Below are 27992 nucleotides of genomic sequence, written 5' to 3'. Positions count from 1 at the left end.
AGAAAATGTAAAGGTAACAGCTAGGTTTCAAACTTTTATTTGCAGGATAGACAAGCTACCTGACATCTCTGTGTGGAAAACCATAAATAAAATAAATATTAAATAATAAGGGGAAAAAACAACTTTTTGCAAAACACACAAGTGTAGGGAACACACAGAAATACAAAATCCAACGCTGACCAGTTACCTATCAATGCAACCGGCAACATCAGTCACTTAAATTAGCTAAGGTTAGCAAAGGGTTCAGCTGTGGGCTTGGATACGCATGTCATGCCTTTGGGGCAATTAAGGACATGATTCACAAAGCAAACCTCTCTGCTAACACCACCTTCCCCCCACTCCAGTACAGGTAGCTGAGCCCAGGCAAACAGCCATGCAGTCCTGGGTGTGGGATACTGCACAATCCACAGGCCATGCAACTGCTTGCAGCGCTTCCCCATTCGTGGCCCAGGGTTTTTTGGTTTTGTAGATTGCAAACTGGAAAAAAGGTGGCATCACATCCTCATCCAATTCATGGCTTCTTAAACCTGAATCAAAGCCCTACATTCTTCTACACTTCAAGTCTCTGCTAGTAAAATATAAATATCTCAAGTTAGAGGTGAATAGCCTCTCTAGCACACACACAAACACACTCAAAACAAGATTGCAAAGTCCTAGTTTGGAATGAACAGCAAAATAGGAGGTCTATTTCATGTCCAGCCTTTTGGCATTTCATAAGTAGTAAATGAGACAGGACCTTTAAGCTGAGTCTAGATTCTTCTTATTAAACAGTTCCTAAAGGGGACCTCTAAGAACTTTAAATTGGCGTGTAAACTATCTGCTATGCGGTTAAATTTCCAAAGTCATACCAGGGAAAGCAAGACGCTTCAGGGATACTGAATCCTCGTTGTATCTTATCAGAAGAACACCTACTTCACTCTCCCCACCCCACAAAACCTTGCAGCGGGACTGCAGTAAAGTTGCAACCTTAGGCCTATTTCATTAAAATAACCTGCACCAAAATCAATGAAGCTTACAAGGATATTGTGGAGGACTGGGGTGACATTTTTTCATCTGGCAGGGCCATGTAGTGGTCACAAACCTTAACCTTTCTGCGTTATAAAGCACACTACTAAGGCTGATCTACACAACTCGTGACCCACCAAGCTGACTATAAAGCCACCAGGACCTGCCTGGGACTACAAAAATAAGGTGGCAGAGTGGGGAAGTTTTTAAGCATGTGCCAGGTTGGTGGGCTGTGTTTGGCTTGGAAGGTCACAGGCTGCACAGGTCTCTAACTAAGGCAATCGACAAGGACCCCAGTAAAAAGGGATGCATGAGATGCACTCATTCCTTGGAATGGAAATTCACTTGCTTCCGACATAAACTGATTCAATATGTACAACAATCAACATTCCACAATAACATCAGTTTCTGTCTTCAGGGAGACCTACTGTGTAGGAATGGCAACTTATCAAAGCAAGGAAGATGCCATACAACTTAGCATCCTTTGGACAGCAATGGAGGCACCCGGCTAGATAACTAGCTGCAAGACGGCCACCTTAAAGGCAGCTTTGTCTACTTCAGAACCTCAAGGCATCAGGAGGAAACAATCATGTCAAAATAAAAATATTTGTGTAGGCGGGGGGATGAGACAATTATATATTTGCTCATCAGGATGGAGCAGCCAGTCTGGGATTTCCAACACCAGCATTGAGAGCTACATGGCAGATAGATCCATATATTTTGGGTTAAATGTGGATAGCTTTCCTAAAGGATACAACTTATTACAAACTATGAGCTGCAAGGCCCAAAGCCTCTACAGTCATGGCTACAGCCAAACCCTGCATTTTGCCCTATGTCAAGATGTCGAACAGTGAGGGATTTTGTAATTGTAAATTATCTTTCAATTATATATTAAAAACGCCACGCAATTAATCCCAGCTTTCCTAACAGCGATGAAAGTGTTTATCTACAGTCGCAAGCTTCCTGTGGTCTCATTGAATGCTACAGGAATCTTCTCTGTATCTTACTGAAGTTCCACTGTATCTTTCCAATTCATCTCCTTTTCCAACACCACTTCCTTTTTATTACAGACACCTATTCAAAAGAAATATATCCTCAGGCCAACACAAAAGGGAAAAGGGTCAACTCTGGCTCACGCTTCAAGTTCAATTACAGGGGGAAAGCCTCTCTGATTAGCCTCATCTCAAAAAAGATATTGTAGAGCTGGAACAGGTGCAGAAAAGGACTGTTGCTTGGGTTTTGTTTTGTTTTTTAGTTTGGGGAGCAGGGAATTGAGTAAGGGGAAACATGAAAGAGGTTTGTAAAATTATGCATGGTGCAGAAGAGATTCTGGACAAACTGAAGGGAAGTACTTCTGGACACAATGAATAATACATTTATGGCATTCAAGATGATGGCCACTGGTTTAGATAGTTTTATAAGGGGATTAGACAAATTCATGCAGGATAAGGCAATCAACAACTACCCATGATGGCTATATGAAAGCTAAGGGAGGAATTCAACATTGCACTTAGGTGATTACTCCAACAAGCATTTTGGGTTGCCTCGTGGAATAATCCCCCCTTTTCTCCCTCCGCATGCTGTTCCAGGGGTTCTCCCAATTCCCCCAGAGGGTGCAAAGCGGCAGTCCTTGCACAGGGCTTCCCTTGATGGGACTCATTAGCTGAATCCTGCTCTCCATGTTCAGATGCCATGTGTCTCCTGAGCAAAAAGGTTAAGGTGAAATATCCCTGGATAGTTAAGTCCAGTCAAAGGCGACTATGGGGTTATGGCGCTCATCTCACTTTCTGGCGTTTGTCCACAGACAGGTCATGTGGCCAGCAGGACTAAACTGCTTCTGGCACATTGGAACACCATGACGGAAACCAGAGCGCACGGAAACGCCGTTTACCCTCCCGCTGCAGCGGTACCTATTTATCTACTTGCACTGGGCATGCTTTCGAACTGCTAAGTTGGCAGGAGCTGGGACAGAGCAATAAGAGCTCATCCTGTTGCGGGGATTCAAACCGCTGACCTTCGGATTGGCAAGCCCAAGAGGCTCAGTGGTTTAGACCACAGCGCCACCCGCGTCCCTACTGTCTCTTGAGCAGCAACAATGGAAAAGGACCATCAGTTTCATGTCCTGCTTTTCAGAGGAATCTGATTGGCCCCTGTGGAAAGCAGGCTGCTGGTACACAGGGGCCTTTAGTTTGATCCAACAGGAATCTTCTTACGTTAATGATTGTTGGCCCAAACCAGACACTAAATGGAGTGGAACATGTCTGGGGGTGGGAGAGAACCCCTTCCAAACAGACTCACAGAGGAGAAAAACCCCAACTGAGCACACAAATCAATTTACTGAAATGAAAATCTCAACAAATACAGCACACCAGCTGCTATTGCACACTTGAACACTCCCTACCCCCCTCCCGATAATCAACACAATAAATATTTCAGAACCATGTCCTTATTCAGAACCAAGTCTGACCCTGAGAAAAATTCTCCATGATGAGCATTAGAAATCATCCGGAATGACTCCAGCACCTTCAATCCTGAAACTTCCTTAACATACAGCTGCTCAAGACCCCCTTACATAAAGTTTACCTATTATTATGTACTTAGGATGACCTGTGCCTGTGAGTGCTAGGAGCGACAGCTTTGCCCCATAGAGAACCACCTAGAATGAGAAGAGACACTTTCTGAGATCAGTTTTGCTGCTTTACGAGATCTTGTGGCAGCAGGTGGGAAGGTGCCAGGAACAGAGCTGCAAACCCAGCTCAAGGAGAAGAACTGCATTCCAGCGGGGGGAAATGGCTCAGGATGAAGAAGAGCAACAAACTTGGAGGCTGACTGACTGCACATGCCATGGGGAAGGCTCACTCAGAGACCTAGAACCAAAGCCAGACATTAAAAAAAAAGATGCAAGTGAGAACTGCATCCTAATAACCCAGCCACGGTCATTTCTCCTGCCTCACCAGTTCTCTTTCACAGTGCATTCCAGACCATACCTCCCTATCCGGTCCCTTGTTTTCTCCAGTCTAGGCTGGAGCGCAGCTAGCAATCTCTGCTGAGATATGCGGGGATGGGGGGAAAGTGGGAGCTTAGAGGGCTGAAAATGGCTAGTGCAAAAAAGTTTCTTCCAAGTCCACGAAAAGGCATCTCCAAGCACTACAGCTCCACATGTACGTTGCTGTAGGATTTGTCCACAGTCCACTCGCTTTGGTCCTCGTCCGCACTGTTTGTATATCGAGCCATCTCCTCTTGGAACTGGAGCTGTCTCCTCTTGTTGGGATCAACGTTGATCCAGTTGTTGGCAATCCACTTGGTTCCTTCAGTGACCAAGCAGCCTCCGTGCAAAGAATATTCATCTAGGTCGCCAACCCAGCCTGCAAGGAAATAAGAACCCATGAACCACTCCTGAGAGAAGCCAGGTTTTACACGACAATGGCTCAACCCCCAGGATTCCTCCAATTATTGACCCTTGGCTGGCAAATCGGCATAAAGAAGAAGAAGAGAAGAGTTTGGATTTGATATCCCGCTTTATCACTACCCGAAGGAGTCTCAAAGCGGCTAACAATCTCCTTTCCCTTCCTCCCCCACAACAAACACTCTGTGAGATGAGTGAGGCTCTGAAGTGTGACTAGGCCCAAGGTAAGCCAGCAGCTGCATGTGGAGGAGCGGAGATGCGAACCCGGCTCACCAGATTACGAGACTACCGCTCTTAACCACTACACCACACTGGGCAATGCAGCTCAGACAACTTGGCCACGAGAGGACATATTACCTTCTCCATCTGACAGGTAATTGTACCAGAAAACAGCAGTGCCTTGCAGGGGTTTTACACGTAGGTTTCCCTTATCACAGTGTTTACGAGTGTCACGTAGGTCAATATCATTCTGGATGAGAGACTGGAAGAGAAAAAGGGAAATAATCCTTATTGTGCTGCGTGCCAGGAACTTAACAAATCAACCACAAATAAATAAATCAAGGCACAGAACCTCCTATACTAGCATTACATATGTTCCCATTTACATAGAACAGCTCCATATTTTTTCAAGCCGTCTTGATTTTGAGGTGGGGTTTTTTAAAAAAAACCCTCAGAAATGAAACAAACCATATGGTACATTTTATAGCTATAGGATGTTTGCATACTTCACCTGTCATGCTCATATTTTGAAGTATGTTCCACTGAAATTAATGGGGAGGTGTGCATTGCAGGTGAAATAAAGCATCTGGCCTTAAAAAGAGTATATATACATAAAAATCACAGTGCTAAGACACCGGTGCTTGGTGGTGTTCAGCAGTTGAAGGGCTACTTCAGTGCTCTCATGTTTGCATGGTATAGTAAGGGAGCATTCACCTCAACTTCTAGAGAATAAAAAAAGGGGTGGGAATCTTTAAGGAGTTCAGAAAATAACATGGACTGGTGGGGAGGAGGGTGGAGCAAGGATTTGTTTTGCACATCCAAAATCTGTAGCACAAAACAGCCAGTACATTCATGCAACCATATGCCATATAATAAGCTGCAATTTTTCTAGAAACAAAATGTTGCGAACTGAATGCTGAGAGGAAGTGATTTCCTTGTAACAGGGGTGTTATCTTGAATAAAACCATGTGGATCCCCACCCACCTACAACAATTATTGTGCCATGAACTGACACACCTGGAGGCATCCTTGGACTTCCCTTCTCAGACTAAACACTTCCAATAATCTTGAATTAACTAAAAAGGTGCCCTATGTCTAATAGCAGAGCTTTCCAAACTGTTCATGTTAGTGACACACTTTTCAGACATGCATCATTTCACAACACAGTAATTCAGTTTTACATCATTTTGCGACACAGTAATTCAGTTTTAATAGCAAACCGGAGGTTAAACTAGCCCCTTTCCAGTCCTGCAATGAGCGTGGGGAGCGTTCACGCGACATGCCTACACACTGCAGCCGACACACTAACGTGTCACGACACACAGTTTGGAAAGCTCTGATCTATATCTATGGGCAATGCTACAAATATACCATAAAACCATTAAAACAGCAGCAAGAGTGCAACAAGCATTGTAGTATCAAAAAGACAGGATCCAATCTAATGATCAGGGGAACCCGGGAGTGGGGAAGCATCTTTAAAAGATGTCTGAAGCAGGTAACTGCTGGTGTTTCCTATATGGTATCAGGGAGAGCATTGCAAAAAACAGGGACAACAGCAGAAGATGCCCCTGTAACACATTCACTAACAAAAGGTCTGCAGATTACCATACTTTTCCATGTATAAGACTAGGGTTTTTTTCTTTAGAAATGATGCTAAAAAGTGAGGGTCATCTTATACATGGGTAGTGCATAGGGTGGATGTTTGATTGGTTGCTGCTGCGGCTGTCAGTGACCATTAGGTGTGTTATTGGTTGCTGCGTCAAGGGCTGGTGTTGATTGGCTGATGCTGCGACAACTGGGCAATCCTCCCCCCAAAAAGCTCAACAACTCTCCATCTCCCCCCAGTTCCTTAAATTTGAGTCCCACAAAATAGGGGGAGATTTTTTACATGGGGGCTTCTTATACATCGAAAAGTACTGTTTCTCAGCTGTCTACCAGGTGTTCATGTTTAAGACAAGTACTCAAAGAAAGCAGAGTTTTCCAAGAAAAACAGGCCACAAAGAAGGACCTTACCAGCTCTTCATAGGTCCTATTGTCAGCTATTGGAAAAGTGGTCTCTCCTCCTCCGGTCACGTTATTTAGGTAGAACAGAACTGTCACGTAGCTGTGAAAGGCAGGGGCCATTAGCACAGGTTAGGCTTCAAAGTTATTGAAATTGCTTAGCCCTCCCCTTCAGGTTTGCAATGCAACAGTAAAATACTATGCACATCTACTTGGAATTTACAATTTTACGCCCATCTACTCACAAATTAATCCCCCATTTTTGTGACCTAGGCTGCAATCCTATATGAATTCAGTGGGACTGACATCCCATAATTCCTACATCAGTTTCTCGGGCCAACTCACAGGTCAGAAAGTAAAAACATGCTCTGTTCTGTGCCCCCACCCTGAGCAAATGTATACAACAAACAGCAAAGCAACAGCAAAACAAACCTCAGGTTTAGAGCAGAACCATGGTTATAGTTATAGCTATAGACTCAAATAATAACGTCACACGCAGAGTAGGACTCAGAGAAATTTTGCCCCTGCCTATCACCAACAGTCTTCAGGTGCATAAAAAGCCTCCACATAGAGAAGCATGATGTTCTGGAGGAATATTTGACTGAGCATTCCTCTTCATTAACTTATAACTGGAAAGCACACATGCATGCTGTGTTCTTTGACCTCTCCATGGTTAAGGGAGGCCAGCTGATTTGCACTTGAATGTTTATGTCCCTAAAAACATGATGGAGTCTAGGTTTCAGAACAAAACATGGAGTAACAGGGAAAGAACAGATTACAGACGGGTAGTTTTATCTTCAGGCTCTAGACTAACCGGCACGAAGTCTCGAATGGAGCAGTTTCATTGGCAATCAGTTTGGTGTGACTGCAGGCAGTCTCAGGGAACACCGGTCCACTGTCCATGTGGGCATGGTAGTGCCCGCCTTGGTCATATCGCACCACCTGCAGGGGTTCACTGTGCTCCACAATCTCAGAGGGCAGACGGGTTAAGTGAATCACCCTAAAGGAGGAGAAACAGAGACATGCCCGTTGAACTATTAAACTATACTTGCTACTAAACCAATGTCCCCACAAGCCGCTGTCATCCCCTTTGCCCTGTGACAGGGTACCTGTTCACACATTACACTGAACGTAGGTACAGTGGTACCTCAGGTTAAGTACTTAATTTGTTCCAGAGGTCCATACTTAACCTGAAACTGTTCTTAACCTGAAGCACCACTTTAACTAATGGGGCCTCCTGCTGCCGCCGCGCCGCCAGAGCACGATTTCTGTTCTCATCCTGAAGCAAAGTTCTTAACCTGAAGCATTATTTCTGGGTTAGCGGAGTCTGTAACCTGAAGCGTATGTAACCTGAAGCATATGTAACCCGAGGTACCACTGTATAAGCTGTCTCCACACATTTAAGTGTAAGAGTGTGCGCTTGTGGGTTTGTACGGCAGTCACTGTGCACTTAAGTACACAGACTGTATACACGTGTTGAATGTTACTAACTGTACAAATGCACAGATTATACACTTGTTGAATGTAACATGTGAACACATCTAGGGACAGAAATGTTTTACTTGACAAGTTGAAGATGGTAAGCAACTGGCATTCACAGCAGCTATGATATAGATATAGAATATAATTATGCTTTTTATTATGTTTTTATTACTGCGCTCCAAAAAATGTGTTCTTAATGTTGTACACTGCCCTGGGATCTTTTGATAAAGGGCAGTATATAAATTGAATTAATCATCATCATATTTACATTTGCTCCTCCTGTGGCGTGTGTGTGTAAACATACACAGAGAGATCTTTTCAATGTTTATTTACAAAACATAATTGGGATTCTTTTTTTATAAGAACTGCCAGTTGACAACGGATTTGATCACTTGTATGATCAAATGGAAGAGAAGCATCTTTCTGTTCTCTGTCACTTTTGAATGCAGAACACCCTGCCTCACACGTAAAGAAGCATGGAAGTTAACCTCAGGAAGGACAGTCACTTTCACTAGCATCTAAGCATTTTTTGGGGAAAAACCACAACATTCCAAAAAAAACAAAAGGAGCACGTGCTTTCAGTTTCCAGTCCTAAGCAGGCTTTCTAGGCAGTCTCAATGAAGTCAATGGGACTTACTTTAGCCCAAACATGCTTAGGGCTGCACTCCCAGTTCTGTACGAAGAGGGTTCTACTGGTGTTAGTGCCAATTTTCTTCCCAGGGCAAATGCCTACTGGGCAGGGGTGGGGATAGATTTTCACAGGAACTGCAGCACAAGAGGAAGTAATCACATTCTTTTAGCACCTTTAAAGGAGCCCATGTGTGTTTAAATTTTAATTAATAACTAAAAAAACCAGGCAATTCATAATACAGAAACACTTTTTAATCAGTCGAGAACTCGCTAATATAATAAAACCGAGCGGGATCCTAGTATGGCTGCAAGGAATGGCGAACCTCTCTCTGTTTTAAATATCTGTGAGTCCCTCTTACCTTTGCTGTATGGAGCGCATGACATTGTGGGCTCCCTCGCCTTGATACAGCCACGTGTGCTGGCTATTCCGCACCAGGTCACTCATCTTCACTTTTTGGCTGCCCATATACTTGTGGAAATCCCGAATGTTCAGCTGCTTAAACTCCTCCAAACTCAGCACACCTAATGGAAGAATGAGAAGAAAGCACAGGCTTAGATTAGCCTCAACCAGAGCCAGGGCCTTTTCAACACTGGCTCCGGCCTGGTGGAACGCTCTGCCTCATGAGACCAGGGCCCTGCGGGATCTGATTTCTTTCCGCAGGGCATGTAAGACAGAGTTGTTCCGCCTGGCCCTTGGCTTAGAATCAGGTTGATTCCCTCCCCCTCTTTCTTTTTCCTTTCTCCTGTGAAGAGGCTGCATCTTAATGTTTTAATGTTGTATTTTAATCTTGTTTTTTAAATTGTATTTTAATCAACTTGTTTTTATTATTGGTTGTTAGCCGCCCTGAGCCCGGTCTTGGCTGGGGGGAGGGCGGGGTATAAATAAAATTTATTTATTTATTTATTTATTATTTTGCAGAGCATTCAGGTATTTGTCAACATGCTGCAATGGTTGACACCAAATCAAAGCCAGCCTTCTAGCAACTACTACCATAATCCGCTCTGCCTTTAGCAGGAGGAAAGTATACCAGTTTGGATATGTGTCACACATATGACACCTTTTAAATGATAGCTGATGCACCACAGATGCCACGGGGAAGCTCTCCTGAGGGGGCAATAACTATTTCTGACCGGGGGGGGGGGGGGACAGATGCCTTAGCAAAGACATTATGACACCAGAAGAAAAAAGAAGCCAATTGAAAAACTAAAGTCAACAACTTGAGGGGGGAAATAAGACAAAACCGCATCAAAGAAAAAGATTCCTACTGCTGCTGTCACAGCAGACGGTGGAGAACTGAGTGGAAGGGCTCTTTCCCCTCCCCTTGGAAAGTGACAACACAACCGTGACTTTTTAGCTGAGGGGAGCCAGAGTGCCTATTTCCCAGCTAGAGGTCTAGAAGGTTCTGAATGGCAGTTTAATTAGGCATTGCTTGGCTGCAGAAAGACCACCAAAGGGGAAGAATGCCCTTCCAAATGAAGAGGCTGGCACCTAGTTCACAGCTTCCAGGTTACAAATACTACAGGTGAGCACTGAGGGACCCAAAACACAACTGAAGATCAGCAGTGCATGCCCAGGAATCATTTGCATTATGACTGCTCCCAAAATCATGAAGACACCAAGATGTACACATAAGGCACTGAACCATGCTGGCTCTCCATTGCGTATCGCAAGGTAATGGAACTAAGTCATGCTTCTGACATGAAAAATATATGGAGGACAGAAAAGGTTTGCCTGTTCCAATGTTCGCTTGTGGTACCTCTGAAAATGATCGCTTTCAGCTTCTGCCTTCTGGAAGAAGGTGCAGGGTTATAAAGACTAGGACTAGCCACTTGAGAAACAGTTTCTACCCAAATGCGATTTTGGTTTTAAACACATTGTAAGGACTGATCGGCAAGCCCTAGGCTCTGTGGTTTAATCCACATTGTGTGTGTGTGTGTGTGTGTGTGTGTGTGTGTGTGTGTTCAACCACAGCACATGAAGAAGGGAGGCGAGAAGGGACTCTGCAAGGACAGAGTCCTCAGGCACAAGACTTGTGTGTATCTCGGCATAATAAGCTGAGATATCTGAATTGGTCCTATACTTCAGTACTGTACTGCAAGTTTGGCATTGGTGGCTCAAATGCTGTGCACACATGAGTAACTAAAATAGGAAACTGGCAAGTCTAACAATGAATGAGAAACACTGAAAGCTTCAATTCTGGCTAACTAACTACCATTGTATGTGCATTATAATTGGAGCATCATATATAGGGAGCACCCAAATGCTTTCTCTGTGTACTGGGCAAACAAATATGCCTCTCTAGGGAGTACTGGGGGCACAATAGATATTTTGGAGAAAAAGGGAAATGATTAGAGGCTTAGATGACGGGACAGCAATGTAGGTTATAGCAGCACTGCCCTTGAGCGCTGGAGTCCTACAGACACTTCCATGTTTCTATTCCAGCCTCCTCCCCACCAGAAAGGCTAAAAGTTTTAAAAAACAAACATAAACCCCAATTTTGTTCTAGACGCTAAACTCTAAGCAAATTGCCATGTACACACAAACACCAACAGAACAACAGTCCTAGTCTACACTTAATTCCCTTAAGCAAAGGGAATAGATTTGGGAGGAGAGGTCAGCTTAGGACAGCCATGATCATCCTTTATTTCCAGTGCACGCACACATTTTCTACCCACTATTCCATCATCAGCTTCAGCCTTCCATGATCTATCACCACATCCAGGTTATGACCCTTGGGCTTTCTTGCTGCCACGTTGCTTACAATGGAAACAGCAGCCCTCAGAAAGTGAGGACACCCTACACGGGGCACCAAGACCTTAATTGAAGCTTTTTAGTTCAGTGGTGTTTACAGTGCTGAAAAAACCAAACAGTGCATCCTCCCTGGTCTCTGCCAAAGACGTCACAAGCCCAGAGGGCACCAGGGCGAGGGCTTACACACCGGATTTGGAGCCCCGTCCTCCATTCACCAAAGTGCTCTTTCCCACTCCAAAGCAAACTCTCCAGGGCCGTGCAGATCATCAGGCAACCTGGCAGTGAGCGGGTGCACTCTGCCCGCTGACTTAATTTGATTAGGAAACGGAGAGGCGTTCAACTTGAAGGCACTCTAATTAGAGCAGGAGAGATCACAGCGCACATCCGGGCAGCAGGAGGTCTGAAGAGGCCAGCGGGATGCTTGGAAGGCTCCTGGAAGCACCGAACCACTAGCCTAAAGCTGAGGGGCTGGAGGGAAATCTGATGGAGAAAATTGACCTCTGCTTCCAACTGCCCAGCAAGAAGCAGACAAAAAGGCACTGTCTCAAAAGAGTGGACCTTCTGTGCTGGTGGAGTGCATGCTGAGAAGCATACTACATCTCCAGGCAACTCTTTCACTATTGAAGCAAAACAAATATATGATTTTGTATGCACACTGTACACATTACCGCTGCATTTATACCTTGCCTAGCCTGCCTCAGGCAATGCCTTTCTCCCTCCATATGAAGCTTCTTTCTATTTGTGGTGTGTTATGGGGCGGGGTGGCGCTGTGGGTTAAACCACAGAGCCTAGGACTTGCCGATCAGAAGGTCGGCGGTTCGAATCCCCGCGACGGGGTGAGCTCCCGTTGCTCGGTCCCAGCTCCTGCCAACCTAGCAGTTTGAAAGCACATCCAAGTGCAAGTAGATAAATAGGTACCGCTCCAGCGGGAAGGTAAACGGCATTTCCGTGCGCTGCTCTGGTTTGCCAGAAGCGGCTTAGTCATGCTGGCCACATGACCTGGAAGCTGTACACCGGCTCCCTCAGCCAATAAAGCGAGATGAGCGCCGCAACCCCAGAGTCGGTCACGACTGGACCTAATGGTCAGGGGTCCCTTTACCCCTTTACCTTTATGGGGCGGGGTGGAAAGATGCAGCAGGGCCTTCTTGGTCGCAATTCCAATGACCCGGAATCCCCCTTCATGCAGAAACCAAAGCCCCGATCTGCACATGCCTATAATCATTTATTAAATTATATACTGCTTAGATGCCCAAACGGCTTCTAAGCAGCCTACAACTATACAATCAACACATCATTAAAATACACAGCAACACATCCATTGGGGCATTTAAGCATCCTTAATATACACAACAAAAACAAACAAACAATTAGGACAGCTACAATGCACAGTCTATCAGAAGGAAGCATTAATCTCACCATTGCCATCTGGGTCTGCTTTCACAGCAGAGTACATCTCCCGGATACTCTCAGGCGTCATCCACCTGCCGTTTCCTAGACGGGTGTGTGTCAGTACCTGAAATTGCAAAGAGTTTGCTTTCTTGGCAACCATGGGCGAGAATGTAAAACTGAATCCAGTGTATATCCACGCACACAAATACTGTACTTGGGAGAACTTGTACTGTGTTGCAGGGTGGGTGGATGAAAGTCCAGGGGAAGCCTATGCTTGTTCCCATAGCACTTATACTATGGTTTAGCACTACAACTGGCCATATGCGGTGGGCTTCCAGAAGGACAATAAAGTACAGGAGAATGGTAAGGGCACAGATAATTATTTTTTTCGGCCTGATTTGGTAATCGATCCAGCTGTGTTTAATTAAATGTTGTTAAAGGTTTAAGATCCACATATAAGCGAGCATAAGTTTTATATATTCTAACAATTGTCAAACTTTATTATTCAAAAACTTGGAAAAGTAACTGAAAACCAAGAAAGCTGGCAAAAAAATGACGTGAGCAAGAAGTTAATAGCGCATCTAAGAAACCTAAACAAACAAGAACAGATGCTGAAAAGCTGGTATTCAATGATATGACAGTTAAGAGTTTGCCAATAAGGAGAATAAATGTTAGGCGTTATGAATCAAGAATATTAACCCATGCTCTTCTCAATACCTCCTTGAGCTGCAGGTGTCCATCCTGGTTGTGGTCCAGTAGATTAAATATATCCATCTGGCTGATATCTATCATTTCGATTGCTTCCTCGTAGTCATCTGTGGGCAGAATCTGACTTTTCTGCAGCCCTTTCAGCTGAGCCAAGTGGATAATTAACTTGCATTCATCCTCACTCAGGAAGTCTGGAATTTCTACCAGGAGAGAAAAGTGAATTTGTTTATCAAAAGGTGAAGAACAAAAAACACAAGCAGCTTTCTTAGCATTTTCGCATTGCAAGGGAAGAATATTAACAAGAAACTAATACACATATAACCGCCATCTTTGATAGAATCAATGAAAATTTTAAAAACAGACACAGGGAACTAAACCACATGCTTGCCAAACCAAAAACGTTTTCAATTCATAGGGAGGAGGCCTGCCTAAAGATTATTTCCCTGATTTGAACCTTGGACCTCTGCACATGAAATGTAAGCTGTTCCACCTGGCTAGATCCCCTCCTGGTATCTATACTTTGGGCTGGGGAATATGACTGCTCCATGATTTGTCCAACTGCTTGCTGCTTGAGGGGATGGGGAAGGGAAGTGCTCTGTGGTGATTATACTGCCTGTGGGTTTGGAGTCTCAACCTCTCTTGCCCCTAACACAATTGCTTTTGACCGAGCATGTGAGTGGAGCTACATTTGCTTCTCCTGGTGGGGCTCAAACTTCCTTCTCCTGCTTCCCTACTTCTTGCCCTACTGAGTGAGCCCCTGTCAACGTCTCCACTTGCTGCGTGTGCTGCTCCTTCAGTTCACTGGCAAAAGTCTATTGTCCTTGTCCCAAGAGGGTTGCGTTCCTGCTCTGCAGGCCTCCTGCCCAGGGTGCTCTGTGGGTGGGTCTCAACACAAGGATGTTGTAAAACCCAGAGATGTTATAAAACATTCTAACGGTCCGTTGACTGCAAATAAATGTCGACTGATAATGCACGGGTGAGGATCCTCCGGACCAGGGTGGTCCACCAGACCTGCCTGTCTAGCCTATGGGATTTCCCCCAGGCCACAGGCCCCCGTCTTCAAGTTGCATGCATCCCCAGCTGTGCTCAGCATCCTCTTCTAGGGGTCTGGCATGGCTGGAATGTGTCCTTAAATTCTGATGCCTTTCACTTGCCTGGATGAAGGAAGGCGAGATAAGGGTGTGCACTGAACCTTCTAACTACTGTATGGCTGGAAGAATGCAGCTTGCTGTACAGAGAACAGCCACATCCAGTGGTCTGCCCAGTGTTTTGCCTCTGGCCATGTGCGTCATTGGCAAGCTGCTCCCACTCCACACATGAAGGAATGCAGCACCACGCTGGAAAAGGTTCGTCATCCCAGCCTTGCCTTGTGCCCCCAAGCTGTTGTTGTAAGCAGCACGAGAGGAATCCGACTCCTCTCTGGAAGGGATGCCTGGGGACTGGCAGTGGAAAGGGCTGCTGCTGCCTGAGTCACAGGGCTGGTGGATTATGGGTGCTGCACTGTGGGTGGTATTCAGCTATGTTTTACTCAGAGAGGACCACTGAAATTAATGAACAAGGCTAAGTTAGGTGCATTCATTTCAAAAGGTCTGGGTGAATACCACTCCGTAATGCAGGAGTATGTTAAGAGGTTCTCTGGCTCTCCCCCTGTGTAGGCAGCATGTGGGCATCATCACTAGCTCACTGATGAACTTTGGCGGTGTTTCCAAGAACACTGGGGGCTTGCTTGGAATTTTAAAGCCATTTTTGGATATCCTGTGTTCTGTATTTTCCCCTCTCACACTGAGCAAGCACACTGCATGCTCCAAGAGGGGGGAGGTGACATTTCTCCCCGCCACCCCCGCCCATGATTGGCATATACAGAATTCCTCTGCCTGGTATTAAGATTTAAACAAAAGGCACTATTAAAAGTTGGCACTTTTTATTGCTTTGCTGTTTTTATTTTGTTCATCCTCAAGACTATCCCATGAAATGCATCTTAACCAAGGGTAGGCAACCTGTGGCCCACGGGGGTCATTTAACCGGCCCACAAGCCGCCCCTGATCTGACCGGCAAGTCCCCGCATGTTGCACTAAACCCACGCCCCATGGTGCAGGGACTCACCTCTACGATGCCAGAAATTGCATCTGTGGAGACGCAGACGCCTGAAATCGCGGTTGTGCGCACATGCGCGCACAATCCAGCCCACAGAGGGATCTCTGCTGGAGTGAACCAGCCCAGGCGAGGTAAACCTTGCTGACCCCTGATCGTAACTACAGTGGTACCTTGGGATGTGAACGGGATCCGTTCCGGAGCCCCATTCGCATCCTGAACATAACGTAAGACATGGCAGTGGGTCGCGTCTCACGGCTTCCGCGCATGTGTGTGACGTCATTTTGACCATCTGCACATGTGCAAGTGGCAAAACCCAGAAGTAACGCACTCCATTACTTCCGGGTCACCGCGGAGCGCAACCCGAACACGCTCAACCTGAAGTGTATTTATCCCGAGGTGTGACTGTATTCCTACTTGGTGAGCGGGGTTGCGGGTGGCAACTTCTGCAATTCCTTGATGGATGCAGAAATTGAACTCAGATCTAAACCAAGCATTTTATCTCCTAATCTACATTCGAAGAAGTGAGATGCACAAAGATGAATTCCTCGTGCATCTTGATAAAAATTTTAACTGAGATTTTACTTGGCACCGAGCTAGGAAAGTTGAAAGGCTGCTACCTGCCTCATGGGAAACAGAAAAGCAGAGCGCGCAACTGGCTATGGCCACGTTAACCCTTAACAGAGAACGCTTTCCGTTACAAGGAGCGTGTAATCCTCTCCTCAGCTACCCCCAGCTATTAGTCAGAGTGGCATAAAACAAATTAACAATGAGCCAACACAACAAGCAATGCCCCCTAAGGCTCTAGGAGACCTACATTAAACTCCAATGAGATGACAATAAACGTTTTCGACAATTACCCAGGAATAGAGCTATCCACTCGTGTTTCACAGCAGCTCACTTCATGCCAAAATAAGAAGTACACCACCATCCACAATTAATTTCCTGTGGCATGGTTAGAAGATAAAAAAGTTTGCCAATTACATCCTGTGTGTAAACAATGACCCCCAATGTTAAAACTACCCAAACTGGGGGGAAATGCCTCCAAAACAGCTAACAACCAGAATCCGTGGGGCTGGCACTCCCCACCTCGTTGCCTCTTTAAACAATGGCTGGAGCTCAACAAATGTCTCTTAATTAACTTTGTGATTGCTTTGCCACAAAACACAATGGAGAGGGAAACAAGCGGTGTTTAGAAAATAATGACTAATCCCTGGGTAGGGGCAAGGGGGTGGGGCCTGAGGGAGTCTCAAACAATGATTCAATCAGAACTCCAAGATATTGGTAGGGGGGAACCATTCAAGCTGATTTGACTGCCCTCATTTCAACACCTGCTAGCCTAAGCCAAAACCTCTGAAAAAAGGCAAACAATCGGGCTTAATGAGAATGCACGAATACAGGGGTGGCCTCTCTGCTATAATAAACCACAACCCGACCAGGAAACCCCTCAGTCTAGATTCCCCTTTGGGAAGGCAGAATTTTAATCGGTCACATTTTGCTGGGGAGGGGCAATGTTCGGAGTGATGAGGAAAACAGCACATCACCACCATCCCACGATGCCGGGCACACAACAGCCGCTTCTTGTCCTTTTGGGTTATCTGCTAATCTGGGACTTCCCGGGGGGTTTTGGAAGCTACAGAAGAAGCTCTTCCATATGCACATTGATTCCAAGAAGCATGGCTTTGTGTCATGACATTGGGTACACTGAGATGAGACTCCCCAACCTGCTGGACCATGAGACTATGGCTGAAGCAATCCAGCAATCCACCAGCTGGCTGCCCTTGTTAGCCAGAGAGTGCCATCCGGATGCCAGGATCTTCCTCTGCTCCCTCTTTGCCCCAATCTGCCTGGACAGGTAAGGGCATTTCAGAGTTTACTGTTAAGTTACTGTTAAGTATAGTTTCATTTGCTCGTTCTATCTTGTCCCTCTACCCCAACCAGCTTCTGTCCTTGAGATAGCTGCATGGGCATCCCATCTCCCACATCCCCAATCCTGGATCTCCCTTTTGCCCTTTGCTTTATATGCTCCAGGGACACGGGTGGTGCTGTGGGTTAAACCACAGAGCCTAGGACTTGCTGATCAGAAGGTCGGCAGTTCGAATCCCTGTGATGGGGTGAGCTCCCGTTGCTTGGTCCCTGCTCCTGCCAACCTAGCAGTTTGAAAGCATGTCAAAGTGCAAGTAGATAAATAAGTACTGCTCCGGTGGGAAGGTAAACGGCGTTTCCATGCACTGCTCTGGTTTGCCAGAAGTGGCTTAGTCATGCTGGCCACATGACCCGGAAGCTGTACGCCGGCTCCCTCGGCCAATAAAGCGAGATGAGTGCCGCAACCCCAGAGTCGGTCACGACTGGACCTAATGGTCCGGGGTCCCTTTGCCTTTACATGCTCTGGCTATTTTCCCATACACTGACTTAAATCAGTTTTGGCTTCAAGCAATCTGCAATGAGACTGTAGATGCAGTATTAGCTACATTTGATACATCTTCCACATTTGCAGTATTTGGCATAATAAGTCATGGATAATGATAAGCGCATTTAAGCCTTGTGTAAAAATGCTTGTGTGTTATTTATATGTAAACACTTCAGCCACTCTGTGAATAGAGCCAGCAACTGTCTTGCTGATGACTCAGCTCCTCTCAAAATCACAGTGTGATTTGCAATCTGCTAACTCAATAAATCTAAGACAAGCACAAGACATTGCTGTCTGCTCTACAATAGACTACTACTTGAAGAATGCCCAAAGTGCAATTTGCACCAACATTTTTATTGTTTTGGCACTAAGACAAGACCAATCAGTTTGCCCAGGATTCGATCATTCAACTGATCAATCCATCAAATCTGGAATGGTGTTAGATGAGCAAGCTTTTCTCACAAGAGAAAAATGTGTTTTGAAAAAACAGATTCCAAAGATCCATGCACACACAGCTGGAGATTCTGAAACCCTGCCAGTCATTGCAGACAACACTGAGCTAGATTTGTTTGTTTGTTTGTTTGTTTGTTAAGTAAGTAAGTAAGTAAGTAAGTAAGTAAGTAAGTAAGTAAAGGACTTAAAAGCCACCACTAAGGACACATTGCTCTCACAAGGTGGTGTACAAGAGATCCAAAACAAAACAACTTTATATAAAACCAGGATGGGGGGCATTTTTAGAAAGCGGTTTGCTCCTTTTAAAATGAGGAAAAGCAAGGATTTAAAACATAGTCGAAATAAAAAAAAATCTTGAGAGTTCTCTCAAAGGTAAACAAAGATGGGGATGTACCTATTTCCTGAGAGAGAGAATTCCATAAATGTGACGCCACCAGCAACTTAATGCATCTTACCAACAGGCCAAAGAGCAGGGCCTCAGGTGCTGATTCTTCAATTCAGAAATGCTTATACAGATGTAGATGGACTGCCAGGCAGTGCACAGTGCTGAGCTATATGGATCAATGGTATGACTGGACATAAGGCACCTTCCTAAAGGTTCAAGCACTATAGCAGCAAAACCAAGCTAAAACTCTTGTAATACTTAATTGCTCTGTTTCTCTGCCTGCATGAGGATGACAGTCACAAAAGCTAGAAAAATGTGCTCCTCTTTGGAAGAAAATGAACATTTATCAACTCAGTAACAATATTGCATTGGAATACGTAACGTAACATAACGCATAATGCCGGAAGATAGGGGAAAGAATTATCCCCATCTACTGTGGAATTTGGCTTCATCCTTCAATACACTAAGCAAGATGCTTGCTCCCTAAATTTCTAAGCTTGAGGGCATCTGATATGTCCCAAGTGTTTCCATTCAGTGCAATCTGGTACAAGGGTAATCACAATGAGGATCATGGGGATGGTCTACAAAACATTAGGGGAACCTGAGTAACCCTTAACTCAAATCTCAGCGTACCTGATTCAGAATGTTGCTATCAGAATGAACAAGAATGATACCACATTGCAGTGGGTCAAGCAATCAATGCTAATTTTAGAAAATACAGGTAGGTAGCTGTGTTGGTCTGACGCAGTCAATTTTATTTTATTTTGAAATTGTCCAGTAGCACCTTAGAGACCAACTAAGTAGTTCTGGGTATAAGCTTTCGTGTGCTTATCATTATCCATGTCTTATTATGCCAAATACTGCAAATGTGGAAGAGGTATCAAATGTAGCTAATACTGCATTTACAGTCTCATTGCAGATTGCTTGAAGCCAAAACTTAAGAAGTGTGCATGCACACGAAAGCTTATATTCAGAAATACTTAGTTGGTCTCTAAGGTGCTACTGGACAATTTTTAATTTTTTTTAGAAAATACAAAACTATTCAAGTCTTCAAATGATTTTAGAATCATGGAGTAAGATGAGGCCTGCTCCAATCTCTGCTCCATTATGCAGAACATCCAGAGCTAGCGCATCCCCAAGAGATGGCTGTCCAGCCTCTGCTTGAGGGCCTCCAGCAAGGGAGAGCCCCTCCCCACCTGCTGTAGGTAACTGGATCCAGTGTTGGCCTACGAAATTTATCCTAATGTTCAAAGCTGTTTTATTAAAATGATGCTTTGCTCTCCAAAACAAACCCATCAAGGCTGACACTGAAATACTCTCTAACTAATGAGAACAATTTTGTTCTTGTTTTACTATAAACGCAGGGAGGGTTGTGTTACCAACCTAGCTTCCCAAAGCTACACGTCACAGCTGGTAACTGAGAGGGAGAAGGGAAGGCAGTGGGGAGCTTGGTATGAGCTTGCTGCACTCACACTGCACTCTCTGTTGCCTCCCTGTCCCTAGTAAGTGGCAGCAACACAAGTGTCGGGAAGCCAGGTCAGTAGCTCAGCCCTGCCTACACTACTGTGGAAGCAGTGATGGTAAACAGAGACTAAGGCAGGGTGGGGAACCTCTGGCCTCGCCCTTAGCTGCTAGTGGTTGCTCTGGGGTAGCTTAACAGGCACTTTGAATCATAGAACTGTAGAACTGGATGGCACCCCGAGGGTCTTCTCGTCCAACTTTGCTCACCAAGTTTTGAAACGAGTTCATCTTTCTCTCTCTAGGCTCATCTACCCGTGCCAAAGTTTGTGCAAAGCTGTCAGGAATAGCTGTGCCCCAGTCATGGCTTGCTACGGCTACCCTTGGCCTGAAATCTTGAACTGTAACAAATTCCCTGAAGATCATGAGCTGTGCATCTCCTCAATCACTGATGAAAGTGCTCCCAGCAGGAGAAGTAAGGCTCTTTGCTGTTTGTACTTGTCATGGAACACATATACCCTGACACATCCGCACAATCTGGACAGAAATCCACAAAGCTGGGAAGGTGGGAGGGTGTTTGGAGTCTATGTGTTAAAGCTTATGTTTGGCTTTTTCTCAATTCAGAGGAACCCGTAAGAGCCAAAAAGCTTATGAAGTACCAACATCTTTTAATCAGGAAGCTGAGAAAAAACCATTCAAAACCGTACTGAGGTTTTGAACATAGATTTTACAGTTAGAGCTGTAAAAGTAACCTCTGAAGTTAGTTCTTCATAGCCTCCCCTATTTCAAATGCTCTTGGCAGATACCTGAGGGAGGTTAATAATTACATCTATTAAAAATATATATATATATTGTGCCTATTTAAAGTTGAGAGATAAAGACTTACCCAAAGTCACACTAATTATTTCACATCAGAGTTGAACACGATGTATGAAGCCACCAAGATAGCAAGCAACTGACCCATTTTCTAGAACAGGCATAGGCAAACTCGGCCCTCCAGATGTTTTGAGACAACAATTCCCATCACCCCTGACCACTGGTTCTGTTAGCTAGGGATGATGGGAGTTGTAGTCCCAAAACATCCGGAGAGCAGAGTTTGCCTATGCCTGTTCTAGAATCATAGAATGGCAGAGATGGAAGGGACCACAAGGGTCATCTAGTCCAACCCCACAAAATCTGCAACCCTGAGTAGAGAACCCAAAATTCTCTGGGTTACATTAGGCTCAAACGAATTCTATAACTTACTATGTGTTCCAGCAGTGCCCCAGGCCAGCTGCAGGGACTGTGAACTTGAAGAACCCAACTCTCCCAAGGAGATCCTGGAAAACCTTTGCACCAATGATTTTGGTGAGTAAACCACTGCTCTCTGCCTCTTAACCACTCAGTCTGAGAAAACAGTCCTCTAGTCTCAGAATACAAATCCATTGGATCACCACATTTTCAGCTATAGAAGAAAGGGCAAAACTGGATGAGAGAACAAAGATCCATGACTGGTTCTCCTCTCTCGATAAATTTTGGCAAATACCAGTTGCTAGGGGAGAGGGGATTACAACAGTGGAAGCAGATGAGGGCGAGAATTAAGTCTCTGGCCCCATGTCATTTTCCTAATGGAAATGTGCACTCCTCACAAGCTAAAATTTTCTCCATTAGGGAGAAGCTATGGGAACAGGCTGTGTACACACACATTTTATCTAATAGGAGAAATAGCAGCTGAAGGGGGAATTTCAGTGGGAGCATGAGGTGGGGAGAGTTAGATCTCACAGCATCACAATCTGAGCATGGATCACTCCCCCGATTCCTGACTTCTACTTGCTAAAATTTGAAGAAGTGGGGAGTATGATCTTGGATCTCTAGCGTGTTGTCTAGCACGGCTCTGAAATTTGCAGGAACTGTTTGGAAGTATGAGTTCCTTCATACTTGCTCAGACCTGTTCTCCACCTGCCCCCTGTCATTTGCACACACTCTTCTCTTAAAGCAGAGTAGCCTGTTGGACTACAGCTTCCATCAGCTCAAGCCAACATAGACAAGGATGATGGGAGCTGGAGTCCGGTAACATCTTAAGGGCAACACACTGGCTACCCCTACCTTAAAGCTATGGAGAAACGGCAAGCTGGTCAGAGGAAGTTACCTTTCTCCTTTATGCAAACTAAAGCAAAGGACAACCAGAAAACCTTCACAAAATTAGCAGGCTCTTTAAATTTCAGCAGAACACCCACCTGCTTCCTATTGAAACATGTTAAAGTTAAAGGTTGAAGTTAAAAGTGCATTGTGTCTAGCACTATTTTTATACACAGAAAACATGGGGCGATCGTACATAGTGCTTTAAAAAAGCAAGCAAATTATCAAAGTGTGTGTGTGTGTGTGTGTGAGAGAGAGAGAGAGAGAGAGAGAGAGAGAGATGCTTGGACAACTTTGTTATCAGTGATCATCAGCTAAACTAAGCTTCCTAAAATGAACTTGTTTTTGTAATAGAAACTGGATAATAAATTCTGGAGATATGAGAATTTCACTGGACTAGAACTATTGTCTAAGCTTGCTACACGAAGTGCGGAACAAAGGTCTACATCACCAGGAGTGGGGAACCTTTGGCTCTCCAGCGGTTGCTGAACTACAATTCCCATTATCCCTGGTCATTAGCCATGCTTGCTGGTGGGTCAAAAGTTTTCCACCCCTAGTGGAGGTTGCAAGACAGTGGATAGCATCCATTATTTGCATCACTAAAACAGTGAGGAAGCAGCTAGTTACCTATTTTATTGGCAGTTTGATGTCTCTAGTCTAATGTGCATTTGTTCCAGCTGTGAAAATAAGAATTTCCAGGAAGAACAAGACCTCCACCATTGCTGACTTTGACCTTGACTCCAGGCTGGAAGTTCTGAAGCATGGTCCCCTTCTGAAGACTGAAACCCACTCCAAACTCCAGCAGTGGCTGAACTTAGATGCTACCTGTGTACACAACATTATGAGAGGCACAAACACAGGCGTCTATCTGATCTGTGGTGAGGTGCAGAATGACAAAGTTGTGGTGGTGAACAAGGCCTATGCATGGCACAAGAGGAACCGAAATCTACAGGCTGCTGTGCGGCGATGGAAACATTACAAGTGTCGGGCCTGAACTGCTTATAGCTCCGGTATGAAATGATAGAAAGATGCTCTCTTGTTTGTATCTGAAAGGTCTTCTTCAGCATACCTGGAGCAGAGTTTAAAAAGTAATAGATATAGTCTACATAGTAAAAATCATACACCACTGCACCAAGAAAGTAGTTTTCAAATGGCTCTGAGGAGCCCTGGAGTTTTCTACAAGCCTAATTGGGGCTTCTCAACGAGAAAGTCAGTAATGGTTCACAAGCTTCTTTGAAAGACAGTTTGTCCACCATTGCAGATATTCTGCAGTGCTGGATTCTTTATCTCACTGCATGGGATGCACAGCAACCAGGATACAAACCACAAGTACTTATAGTAATAGGCTGGTTTGTTCACTTCATCTCCTGCAAACCCACTTTCCTGGCCACTTCTTTCATCCATACGATGCAGGGATGGCTCACCTGGTGGAACCAGAACTTCAACAATAACCTTGCGGCAGCAGTGTTGCAATGGCTTCCTGGGAGAGCTGAAGTGGCAGCTAGGCTGGGGCTGAATGGGTACACTGATGGGTGCACGATTGGCTTTAGCAGTCTGCCTGCACAGCCCTGACCTTGCTGCTACCTCACCTCCTCCCACTACTGATAAGTGGCAATGACTAGGCTGAGCTGCCGCAGGCTAAGCTACTGTGGCAGCTCCACCTGACCTGTCAAGCCGCTCCTGATTCCCCTTCATCTTCTATCCATCAGGCTTTTGCCATCACCCATCCTTCCCTCACTCCAGGACATTTTATTTTGCAGTTTTACACAAAATATGTAAAACAAAACAAAACCCACACACTGCCCGAGGGACACCCTTGCGATCTGCAAGCTATGAATACTATGTATTTAGAAACTAATGACAGCAGTGTGTGTTCCTTAAAAATGCTGGTTGCATTAAAAGGATTTAACAAGAAAGCTGTTTAGTTTCTCATGAAGACTTTCCTTTGAAAAAACACAATTAACAACATGGGAATCTTTTATACAGATTTTTTAAACAAAAACAAAAACAAAACCTGTGGCATATAACTGTGCTTGCTAGGAGCTCCCGCTTCAAGTTAAACGTGTGTTTCTGGAGTGCCTGTCATATTGCTGCTGGTTGTTTCTGAACCTCAGGGAATGCTGAGGTTCAGAAACTACAAATTCCTCAGAAAATGCTGACAACAGCTGACAACAGCAGAGCTTCCAAGAGGAGGATGAAAAATGTGTGTGTGTGTGTGTGTGTGTGTGTGTGTGTTTTCTTGCTGGCTACAGAAATGATTGTTGCCTATCAAGCTCAACTGCAATTTGTAAAACCTCAATTAATACTATTGCCTGACGCAACCAGTTCAATCCAGTAAAGACTGATCTACAACTGGTGGAAATGGATTAGTCAGGCACCAATGTAAGAGGAGTCAAGCATGTGTCACACCACTGTTTTCTATCTTTGTACCCACCCCTACCCACCCACTTTCTCTTAAGGAGCAAAGAAGGGAGGGGCAATGAGAACTGTGGAGTTTTTACGAAATTTCAGCTGTTGACACTGCATGAGAAAGAGGCAAAATCTGCTCTTCTACACAGCGGTTAAAGGCAAAGGAATCTTGTCTTCTTTTGCACCTGGTTACTTTAGAGAGAGTAGGTGAAAGACCATAGTACATAGTAAAAAAAATTCAGTATCAGTTAGGGTTAAGAAATAGATCCTGGGTCTGAAAAATTAACAGACTACTGCTGTAAAGGATGTTCACATGTGCTCGGGAGCCACAGTAATAATTACTGTCATGAATGGGACAGAGTTTCTGTGCCCAAAGGCAACTAAAGATGAGGCAATAAGAAACCGCCAAACTTAGATATATGGTATATCTCATTCCCTCTTCTACCAATAGGTCATCTGGATATATCTCCAGTAGCCTCTTTTTCTTACCAAAAAGGAGTGGTTTCAAGCTGAGAGTTTTCATGACATGGATTTTGTTAGGAATCAGCTCCACCTTCTGTTTATGGCCCACCTTGAAAAGAAAGTAAAATAAATTAATTTTAACTGCTATACACCAAATATAGTTAGCTCCAGTATATGGTATCATTGGAGGCCTGTGGACAGTATCTTTACATACACAATGGCCTGCTAAATCATGACATGGCAAATTCTGAAATACAAAAGATCACAAAGCTCATCTACATGGTTCAAAACTATATGAGATCAGCTACTAGCAAATACAGGATATAGTTCTAGGCTCAGTGTGGAAGCAGCACTCATCACAGAAGGTTTAGGGTTCTTCTGCATTATCACTTCTCTGCACAATAAATGCAGGGTTTACTCATCTGCCGTCACAGTGTGTGCACAAGAGAATAACACATCTTGCTAGCACTCAAAATTCATTAACTGCCACTCTGTTCCCTGGCATCTAACTGAAAATTTCACAAGGGGCTGCAAGAGAATGGTTACTGCTGACCCACCTGCATAGTTTTGACTACCATTTTTTAAAGTATTTTTTTAACTTTTACTTTTTAAATTACTGAAATTCTTTTGCTGTGCAAATTGAATATAGGAGCTTTATTTCTTTAAAGAGTGGATATTGGCAGCAAAATTAACCTCCATTGCAACAGCATAGGGAACGTGTCCATCCGTCATTATTGTGTTAATTCTAGCTGCTGCTGCTGCTTTTTGTTTTAAAAGGCAGGCAATGCCAATCTGGACCAAGGAACAGACAAAGTTGCAGCCTAGTGGATTTACAATAAAGTCATATTGATGTTGCTCATATTAGATCCTACTATACCACTCTAGAATTTAGTATACTGTGCTAAATTTTATTAGGCCAACCCAACATCAATACAGACCACATCAACCAGGCCAGTCTATAGTACATCACATTATGTACCAAGATGTACCAATGTAGATCTATCCTAGCCATCACAAATAGACAAACTCAACCCACAGTTTAAGTACTTCTCTCAATAATGCACGACTGCTCAAATTATTGAAAGGCAAAGGCAATAAAAAGTTTTTAAAAATAAAATAACTACATTATAAAATAAAATACACTATGCCCATTATCCCTAAATGACTTGTGTGATGATGCCCCTTGAGACGGGAGGGGGGGTAAGTAACAGGGATGGGGCGGGGGACAGAGGTGAAAGCTTTCCTTCCCCTGACGCAGTTTAACAGCTGCATAAAAATCAGAAACTCGGCGAGTGCAAAAAGTTTTCATATCACTGCATCAGCGTGCTGGGGTAAGCATCACCATGGAGGGGCTAGACGGCACTTAGCCCATTATGCTTCTTTTAAAGATCCACGAGGGCTTGCCACTTATCAGAACTGGCAGCCCACGAAGAAGGAGCCGGCCCCTGTCGCGGCTGCAGCAGCAGTGGACAGGGATGTTATATAAAATAATGTATATTTCCAGACCCCCCTCCCTTTGTAGGGTAACATTTCCTACAGGAACAGGGTTGACTTGACACCCCTCGGTCGATTTCCTGACGGGGGGCGAATCCCCCTGCAGCCCCATTACAAACAGAAACACAACAACAACAACAACACCCGTAACTCCCTAAGGAGCAACTCTAGAAAAAAGCCAAGGAGGCAAAAAGATTGTAAGAATCACCATGAGACGAGGATGTTGCTGCACACCTCCAAATACGGATATATGGCAGCTGAAAGCTGGGAGGGCAAGAAATAATTTGGGGGTAAGCGCCCCCGAAACTGCAGTTTTTTTGCACAGAAGCCTTGGGAGGAGGGAAGTTTTTTCTTTCCTTTGGAAGGGTCGAGGAAAGGGGGAAACTCGCCCCGACCCTTGCAACTTTAAAAACAGCCGCAAAAGGGAGAGCTGCCCTCTTGAATGACCCCCAGAGAACAGCAGCGCTTGTCTGCATCCTCGCGCAAAAAGGAGATTTCGGGACGCTACTTGCCTTGATGCCCTCGAGGCGAGGCAGGCTGTGAGGGCGAGAGCCTCCTCCTCCTCCCGGGGAGGAGAAGGGCGGCGCGGGCGGGTCCTGTGCGGGGCCCGGGGGTCCCTCCTTGCCGGGCTCCGTCTCCCCGTCGTCGGAGCTGATGTGCACGAAGAGCAGCAAGCCCAGCACGTTGAGCACGTAGAGGTGCGCGAACACCATCAGCACCACGAAGTAGGGTCGGGAGCACACGGCCCTCCGCCCAAAGGAAGGCCCCGGCAGCGGGCGGGGGTCTTCGTCCGGCGTCGCCGTCGCCGCCGCCACAGCTGCCCCCGCCGCAGCAGCCATGGCTAGGCCCGGCCCGCTCCGGCCTGGGAGCTGGGTACCGTTACCACGGCAACCACCCCGCGAACAGCAACGGCTTCTCCGGGCGGGCTCCCCTTACGTCATCACGCACGGAGAAAGAGCGCGCGGCCGGGCCCGTTAGTTTGGCCTGGAGGAGGGGGGGGGGAGGAGAGCGGAGGGAAGGCAACCGGACGGCGCTGGCCGGGACGAAGTCCGAGAGGGTGCTGGCCCGTATAAGGGATTTTTAAAAAAGTGTTTTGGCTTCAGCCGCTCTGCCGGCCATT

The 27992-nt window shown here is 45.2% G+C and overlaps 2 protein-coding genes across 2 annotated transcripts; one reads left to right on the top strand and one right to left on the bottom strand.

Moving 5' to 3' along the window:
• Positions 1 to 21: 21 nt before the first annotated feature.
• On the bottom strand, positions 22 to 27992 carry P4HTM (prolyl 4-hydroxylase, transmembrane). Its single transcript, XM_028719623.2, has 9 exons — positions 27385 to 27992; positions 25406 to 25487; positions 13602 to 13792; positions 12912 to 13008; positions 9103 to 9265; positions 7446 to 7631; positions 6644 to 6734; positions 4769 to 4892; positions 22 to 4370 (listed from the first exon to the last, which is right to left on the bottom strand). The coding sequence occupies exons 1-9, from the start codon at positions 27709 to 27711 to the stop codon at positions 4153 to 4155; spliced, it is 1479 nt and encodes a 492-aa protein (XP_028575456.2). The 5' UTR covers positions 27712 to 27992; the 3' UTR covers positions 22 to 4152.
• Positions 16014 to 24366, top strand: LOC114591904 (secreted frizzled-related protein 5-like). Its single transcript, XM_028719625.2, has 4 exons — positions 16014 to 17538; positions 20695 to 20864; positions 21650 to 21736; positions 23185 to 24366. The coding sequence occupies exons 1-4, from the start codon at positions 17195 to 17197 to the stop codon at positions 23499 to 23501; spliced, it is 918 nt and encodes a 305-aa protein (XP_028575458.1). The 5' UTR covers positions 16014 to 17194; the 3' UTR covers positions 23502 to 24366.

Source organism: Podarcis muralis, chromosome 2 (assembly GCF_964188315.1).
Source record: "Podarcis muralis chromosome 2, rPodMur119.hap1.1, whole genome shotgun sequence".
Taxonomy (NCBI): domain Eukaryota; kingdom Metazoa; phylum Chordata; class Lepidosauria; order Squamata; family Lacertidae; genus Podarcis; species Podarcis muralis.
This window is presented reverse-complemented; position numbering and strand designations above follow the sequence as displayed.

Bases quoted from the DNA above. Each gene is read 5' to 3' on its own strand.
- LOC114591904 (XM_028719625.2), top strand. From the start codon at position 17,195: ATGTTCGGAGTGATGAGGAAAACAGCACATCACCACCATCCCACGATG. The intron at 17,539-20,694 runs GTAAGGGCATTT...TTCTCTCTCTAG, and splicing joins GCCCCAATCTGCCTGGACAG to GCTCATCTACCCGTGCCAAA. The intron at 20,865-21,649 runs GTAAGGCTCTTT...GTGTTCCAGCAG, and splicing joins AAGTGCTCCCAGCAGGAGAA to TGCCCCAGGCCAGCTGCAGG.
- P4HTM (XM_028719623.2), bottom strand. From the start codon at position 27,711: ATGGCTGCTGCGGCGGGGGCAGCTGTGGCGGCGGCGACGGCGACGCCG. The intron at 25,488-27,384 runs GCAAGTAGCGTC...TTTCTTTTCAAG, and splicing joins CTCGCCTCGAGGGCATCAAG to GTGGGCCATAAACAGAAGGT. The intron at 13,009-13,601 runs GTATTGAGAAGA...TTGCAATTTCAG, and splicing joins GACACCTGCAGCTCAAGGAG to GTACTGACACACACCCGTCT.